The following is a 7755-nucleotide window of genomic DNA, read 5'->3' on the forward strand; positions in this document are numbered from 1 at the left end:
TTTTTTTTTTTTAAAGGCTCAGGGCTGTTGAGTGTATGAAGTGCAAGAAACCTAACAAATAAAATATAGTTTAAGTGCATTGATTCTTAACACAACTGTAGACTGTGGATACGAATTTCAGCACAATCTTTATTATAAAGGCCTGAAAATATAGAGTTTCAAAAAATTCATTAAAAAAGTAGCCAGTGTGAGATTGTTTAAAGTGGGTCAGAGTCCCGTTTAATCTTTTTTGTTATTACGCCTCATCATCTCTTCACGTCAGGCTGATTTCACTTGTTTAGACTAACGGCTAAATATTTTGTTGTATGTGATGCCTCTGTTCATTAGGAACATGCCAACTCTTTAGGAATTTCACATTTCTCACGATTGCTTGGAATTATAAGATATTTATTGGGCGCTTCTCCCAATAGGACTTGCATTTTTCTGTTTCTAGATCTTTCTAAATCAAGGAGTGTGTTTAAATTGAGGAGTTTGTATTAAAATTACATTGTTCAATACACTATTTCAGTAATGTTGTCAACCCTCTTGTGTGAGCTTAGCTACTCATTGGTTCTTTTATTGTTTAGTTTTTTTCTTAAATGGTTGACTAATCTCTTGCCTGTTTTCAGTAATTGTATATTTCTTATCTCTCTTTTGCGAGGCTTCTACCTCCTCTTTGTTATAAGGGAATGCAAGCCATCTGCCTTAATTTCCACCACTCTTATGATTTCCTACTTTTTGTGAGCGGGCTTGATTCCCAGTTTCCAGCTTTATCAACCAAATTGTTGTTAAAATGCTACAGAAGAGAATGGAGTCTGTGGTCGAATACAGAAAGAAATTGTGTGGACATGAAATGTCTTGCTTGATTAAAAGAAAGAACCATATTTGTTGTCAGATCAGTTTTTTATGCCTGTTATTTCAGTGGCAGCACATATTGCATAACATGTTTGTAAGGAGGGTACACTGGAGTTCAGGTCTTACACACATTAAGGGTTACGGGTGTAATGGTTGTGCCCCACTTAAAAATTTTACAACCTGTGTAGACCTGATACCTGACCTTTGCTGAGCTTCATCACTGCATAAAGTGCAGAATATTTTTGAACTCAAAAACACAGCGTGTATATGTTTAATTTGTTTTACTGGAACATTTTTATGGTTTGCACAGTTGTTCAGACACAAAAAAAGCATATGACCAGCTTTGTGAAATTGCTGTGGAGCCATTTTTCGTCGAACTACAGCGCTGCAGAATAAGTTAAACTGCAGCAATTTTTACTACTAAACTAATATAAAACAATAAATAATATATATATATAAGATAAGATAAGAGAACTTTATTAATCCCTCGGGTGGGTTCCTCTGGGAAATTCGACTTCCAAAAAAAGCACAGCAACGACCGAAGTTACAGTTACAGAATTGTTATATATATATATATACATATTTATTTATTTAAAAGAGGTCATATAAAGCGATGCAAAATCTAAAATTTTGTACTTTTATAATAAAAACTCTGGCAATATATGAGTAAACATGGTTCAGCACGGTCACGAGCTTCGTGAACTGCGCGTGAACTGGCGAATCGTGAGCGCGCAAGAGCTGCAATGGCCGCTTTGGATCGGCGAAATCCTAATCTCGACGATTTTGTCGGATTAAACTGGAGCTGTTGGGTAGACAGAGTGAATGTTTTATCATCTGACGGTGAGTCGTGCACCCCAGCTCCAGACCTGATTCCCAGCACGTCATAACGTCAGCATCCGACGATTTGTTTCGTTTTTTGGTACTTAAACACACACAGCGACACAAGGCACGACCCAAACAAAAGACGCGCTGGGTCCTAGTGCAGCGAGCTTTCGTCGTTTGTTGACAACCTATGAGCACAAATGGAAAGAATTTCCTCCTTATTCTGTTATGTGGTGAAAACAGAATGTTAAAGTCTTACTGAAAGACGCGGTTTGTTTTGGATCAGAGACAAGAGCATTAATTTAGTTGAAAATTTGCTCAACTTAAAGCTTTTACAGCAAAAGTGACTGTAATCAGTTGGCAATAGCTGTGGATGAATAATTCAAACTGACGCGTGAAACACTCTCATGTGTGATATGCATCTGTTACTGTATAACCAAATAAACCCGTTTGTGGCAAGAAGATACTAGAATTTAGTATTTCATGCTCACGGGTTTGCTTTGCCTGCAGCTGGGTCTAAGGTTGAAGATGACGAGTACGGGATGAACTGCTCAGAGACCATGACGCTCGGAAAAGAAGGTGAGGACTGTGACTGGGCGCATTCAGTTAGAAATTTGCTTACAATCGTCACGGACATGAACGTCGTGGTTATTTGTGGATTTTAATAATTTCTTTGAACTTTTGCTTTTCCGGGGTGTAATGATTGTACAGCATACATCTTAAATGACTTTAAAAAAAAAAGAATTGGATGTACATGTTTGAATTTATTTTGGATTTTTTTTCTCATCCACACAGGGTTGAAATAATATGTAGACATACAGTAACTTACATTTTTAATAAGTGTTGCTGAAGTTTTTACGGTATCTTTTAACTTGACAAGGCCAATTGCAAGGCTTATTAACTTCTTGTTAGTGATCATGATTAATTACAACTGGTAGATTTGCTTGACATCACTCATTGGCTTAAGCGATACTGACTGCAATAGGAGTGTTTAAAGAACTCGGTGAAGATCTAAGAAGGAGAAACCACCAAGGCTCAAGCTTGTCATGCATTGGAAACTCCTGGAGCACCAATGTCACTATGTTTACATTGCATTGGTACGAGAAGGTGCCTGGTCCAAAGCTGACGGCTTCAAACTCGACTGAAATTTGCAGCCGCCTGCATGGACAACCCATATGCCTTCTGCACAAAGGTTTCATGGTCACGTGAGACAAAGATTGAGTTATTTGGCCACAATGAAAATTGGTATGTTTGGAGAAGTAAAGGTAAGACTTTAAAACATAAGAACATTGTACCTATTGTTAAGCATGGTGGTGGTAGCATCATGTGGCACTGGTACAATTCACAGAAAGAGGACTAGCTTCAAATTCTTCAACTCCACGTCAATTCAGCAGCTAGCTGGTTGAAACTTGGATGGGTGTTCCAGCAGGAAAATGATCCCAGGTTCACATCAGAGCTGGTTTTAAAATGGATAAACCAAGTTCACTTTAAGCTTCTGGATTGGCCTTCCTGAAACTCAGACCATGACTGTGTTGAGCCCGTATTTATACTTCTGACCCTGTGTGCTTTAGAACATTTCCAAAATAAATTCAAACTTGTGCACCTAATTCTTGTTTTTTAAAGCCAGTAAAGATGTTTGCTGTACAATCATCCAACCTGGAAAAAAGAACAGTTCAAAGAAATAATCGAAAGCCGCAAATGACATTCACGTCATGTTGTCATGAGTGTATGTAAACATCTGACCATAAATGTACCTAATTTTGTCTCTCCTTCTTTTTCTTCTCTATAGATATGCACATATATGGCCACTGCCCAGCACACGATGATTTTTATTTGGTGGTGTGCAGCCAGTGTGGTCAGGTGGTGAAACCTCAAGCCTTTGAGAGGCACTGTGAAAGGTTGCATGGTTCTGTTACAAAGATATGTAACCTGCCATCCACTCTGGCGCCTCAGCAGCTAAATTGCTCCAGCCTCGGTCTTTCTAATAATTCTTCCTCTATGGAAAGGAAGAAGGAAGGCAGATGTCAAAAGGGCGGCACCTCATCTGCAACCTCACCTGCCCAACAGCACAAGTCTACAAAGACCCACAAATATATAGTGAGGTACTGTTTACGAGTGCCCGTTCAAGAATTAGTAGTCAATGCTAAAATTAACAGATTAATTGTTATTGGAGAACTCTTCCCTGCTCTTCCTGGAGATGTAGGCAAAAACACATTTACATCTTCTAGTTTATATCTTGCATAAATATCAGTGTTGTCTCTCGTGTAAGTCTGAATATCATGAATCTAATAAGTTAATTCTAAGCTCATTTTAAACTTCTTTCTGTAGTTTATCTTCTGTGAAGTTCCCCGAGGAAAACCCTCACTCGTCCTCCATGCCTTGCCTTCCTCCATTCCATTCAGCACCCCTGCCCCCTGACGACTGTTCCACCTCCACTCTGTTAGAGAAATCCTCTGTGCAGAAGTTGACAGCTGGACAGTCCACTGAGTCTCACTGTCCTCAGCGGGGCATAAGAACCTACAGCCGGATTTACAAAAACATCCACAGTAAGTCAGCTTTTTCCCCCAACTTTTGTCTATTACTTCCCCTGCTGCTTTCTGGGAAGTCTGCCCACTTAGTGTGTTAACTTGGGCTTAATGTGTTGTACATCAGTATTTGCATTTTTAAGTAACAGCCTGCATGGATCCTCCTGACAAGTCCTGCTGTTGCTGACTGACCTTTGTGTTTGTGCTTTTCTCCACATAGAAAAAGAATGTGATCTGAATAAACACAGCAGAGTTTTGGACCCCGAAAGGAAGACGCTGTGCAACAGGGAGCTAATGTGCAATGTAAACTCTCAGTACATTGTCATGGCACATTGCCCAGAGTTGTTATCATTTACTTATTGTAGTTAACTGTATAAAAGTTTGGAAATTGCATCTTTTATTATTTCATACAAAACCAAACTGTCACTTTTTCCTTTTCTCTTTTGCACTGCTCTCTCACGGTTCTTTCTTTCATAGGCTGATTCAGTCAAGCATCACCAGAAAGTGTTGGGAGAGACTAAGACCACTGATCAGAGAACTACCTCAGCTACAGATCAAGATATGGAGAAGCTTCGTGATGAATCAAAATACAAAAAGAAACATGTGGAAGCTGACGGGGAAAAAATAACAAATAAAGACAGCAACAACTGCCACATTCAAGGGTATGAGTCTTAGTGTATACCTTAGCAGATTATTGCAGTAAATTAAGTATTTCTTTCAGTTATATAAGAAAGCAACATACTACTGCATACTCAGCGTCGTACAGTGATGGAGGATAATTGCAAATTGTTGAGCTGCAGTTCTCCCATTGTAGTTCAGTCTGTGTTAGTCCACACTATAATGAGCTTTCCTCCATTACGAGTAAAAAAACCCGCAAAAACACTTTGAATGGAAATCTTGAGGATTACCAGACAGATGTTACAGTCCTGATAAGTATGCATCGTCTTTTGCATATCTGCATATTTATTTTATCACATGAAACGGATGTAGGTTTTTTATTTTAATGTTTTTTTGTGGGCCATGCGCTAGCTGTCACAACAGTCTCACGTTTGCATTACTTTGCCTTCACACAGGTCCAGGAATCCACCAGGAAGCTCTCCCGAGGAGGAGGGTAACGGCACTGTGGAAGCGGAAGTGCAACCTCCGTACCCGTTCACCTTGTCAAGTGACGACAGTGAAGAAGATGAGCAGGATGAAGCCACAGACCTACCTGCTACACCCTGGCACCCCAAACCTCTTGGGGTGAGGGCGAGATATACAAAATGCACAGCAGCTGGTTGATGGGAAGGTTGTTACGTTAAAAAAAATCTTTAATGACTGTTTTCAGAGGGGCTGTGTGATAATCTTTCTAATATAGCATAAAATCCATGTTATATTTCTCAAAACAAAAAAGGGTGGTGTGGATGTTTATGTACTTTCAATTCTTTTTAAAGATGTTAACGGTGGAAATTTACACATTGCTTTCATGCAGCTATGCACTTTTGGATGTCGCACGCTCGGTTGCAGCATCTTCACATTTGATCGGCGTTTGCACCACCTGCGCTTTGCACTCAGTGCCATGTTGGAGCGCCATGTCAGCACACACTTGTGGAAGTGAGTATTACTGTTTTTTAAATGGCACCCATTTGCCCAAAACAAGTTGAAGAAAAGACCTGCTGACTGAGCTTAAAAGACAACTATCCACAATATGCAAGAGCCTCCACTGAACTAGACACTGAAATCGCTACAGGGAGGAGGTCTACTGTGGATGGCCTCAGCTACTCCCTGGTAATTGTCTAAATAACAGAAACATCAGCTTTTTTTTTCTTTTCTATTTCCTACCTTTGCTGACGGGTTGAAAAACATCTGTTTGCACTGCATGTCTTCACTTATATTACAAAGAAAAGCCTTGATGCCTGCCGTGAGGCTCATTTGCAGCTTCATAGCTTTGGATGCTTTAATGCTCAAAGAACACACTGTTTCAAATCCTTCATCTTGATGCAAACCCCCACCAACCGCATCCTCTGCTTTTTAACCACAACCATGTTGGTTACATTTATAAATAACACCCCTGACAAAACTCAGAAGACTGAAACACAAAACCATACCCGGAACAACAATGCCATGGTATCCGTCAGCATTACAATTTTGCCATTGGTCTGGCATAAGGGCATAAGCTAACACCAATGTTTGCCACAATATAAAGAAACATCTCTTTTTGTGTGTGATGTGATTTTGCCCGATTGTGCCATATTTACAGTATTGCGGCGCAGTGAGGTGAAAATAACTCGTGACAGCTGGTTTCCATGAGTATTATTGGACTGTGTTTCTTTTTGAAGTCTAGTACTAGAGACAGTTCAGACTTTAAGCCGCTGTTTAATTTATCTAATAACAAAATGAGGCTTCAGCTAATAGTGCAGAAAACTCATGGTAAGTGAATCTGCCTTTGAGTTTTATTTTATTAGAATTACCTTCACTTTTTTTTTCTTTTACTTGCAGGAAAATGCCTAAAGTATCATCAGGTCTCAGGTCACACTCCCACAGCCTTGAGTCTACCTCACTGGTACAGTTTGAAAACAATCCTTGTCAGCCAAACTCTTACAGTATTAAACCGCCTTATCCTACCACGTCTGCAAGTGTCGGGTCAGGGAGAGTGTGTAGTCCCAGCAAAGCTCAGCTTATAGAGGTGGAACTTATGCAAGATGCAAGTGCAGCACAGAAAGCTGTCAAGAAGTTACAAAGCAGTGAGATCAAAGCCTCCAGATACATCAGGGATCCCTTATTTCATCAGAAGGGCCAGCCTCAGCGACCAGACAGTGCTACCTTCTCAAATGGAAAAAAGCCACGAGAGTCTACGAAGAGACAGTCAGATGTGAAGAAGTGTCGCCCTTTGCCTGTACCAAATCACCGCTCTCCCCGCAGCAAAGGGAAGCTCCCAGGCGATCAGCAGAAAGTGGTGGCCTATGACCACATGAGTGTTGCTCAGAAACGCAAAAGCAGCAGCGAGTTACTATCCTGAACTTCTTCACTTTCAACGATCTCTAAGTTGAAATGTTTGTCCCATTCTTCCTGCTCCAGCTTTGCCTTCTGGAAGGGAGAAAATATCCAACATGTACTTACATAAAGGTTTGACAAAAAGCTCGACCCCTAAACACAGTATTGCTTTTATCTTATATTCTGAATCCATTCCTCTTTTTTTATTTTAAAGTCATGAATGGACAGTACGTCTTCTTCATTTTAATTTGAATGTGATGTAACAACAGTAAACGTGTTTGGTAAGTGACAGTTGCTGTTTACATCTCAGCTTTTCAGCCAAACAAGAGGCCAGTCTTAAAACGACCACTTGGAGATGAAGCGGTGCAGGACAGCTGGTACCAGCATAGTATGAGTGTGTGAATGTGTGTGTGGTTTTTGTCTTTTGTGTATATTTGTCTTCAGGTTTTTATGCAAAGATTTCAGGAACAAGTGTTTGTATTGACATATTTGTAATTGTTCTTGCTAAATTTATAAAAACTGTTTAAGAACATAAGTATACCTCAGTCTGTTCATAATGCTGCTAAAGTTACTAAGTTTTTTTGTTGCAGAACAATTAAAG

At 39.9% G+C, this 7755-nt stretch overlaps 2 protein-coding genes across 2 annotated transcripts in view; both read left to right on the forward strand.

Moving 5' to 3' along the window:
* Positions 1-1035, forward strand: part of sypl2b (synaptophysin-like 2b) — a 3560-nt gene extending 2525 nt beyond the window's left edge. Inside the window, exon 6 of the mRNA XM_013910788.1 lies at positions 1023-1035. Within this exon, the coding sequence (XP_013766242.1) occupies positions 1023-1035 (13 nt within the window). The remainder of the gene's footprint in view (positions 1-1022) is intronic.
* A 503-nt stretch (positions 1036-1538) lies between these two features.
* On the forward strand, positions 1539-7755 carry atxn7l2b (ataxin 7-like 2b). Its single transcript, XM_005733054.2, has 9 exons — positions 1539-1674; positions 2167-2235; positions 3446-3758; positions 3985-4202; positions 4402-4484; positions 4659-4843; positions 5255-5423; positions 5653-5774; positions 6660-7755. Exons 1-9 carry the CDS (start codon positions 1578-1580, stop codon positions 7177-7179), a joined length of 1776 nt encoding a protein of 591 aa, XP_005733111.2. The 5' UTR covers positions 1539-1577; the 3' UTR covers positions 7180-7755.

The sequence above is a fragment of the Pundamilia nyererei genome, unplaced genomic scaffold, assembly GCF_000239375.1.
Source record: "Pundamilia nyererei isolate P.nyererei 1_Seehausen unplaced genomic scaffold, PunNye1.0 scaffold00049, whole genome shotgun sequence".
Lineage (NCBI taxonomy): Eukaryota > Metazoa > Chordata > Actinopteri > Cichliformes > Cichlidae > Pundamilia > Pundamilia nyererei.

Coding starts and splice junctions, on each gene's coding strand:
- atxn7l2b (XM_005733054.2), top strand. CDS start 1,578: ATGGCCGCTTTGGATCGGCGAAATCCTAATCTCGACGATTTTGTCGGA. Junction 1,675..2,166: donor GAATGTTTTATCATCTGACG/GTGAGTCGTGCA, acceptor CTTTGCCTGCAG/CTGGGTCTAAGGTTGAAGAT. Junction 4,844..5,254: donor AACAACTGCCACATTCAAGG/GTATGAGTCTTA, acceptor GCCTTCACACAG/GTCCAGGAATCCACCAGGAA.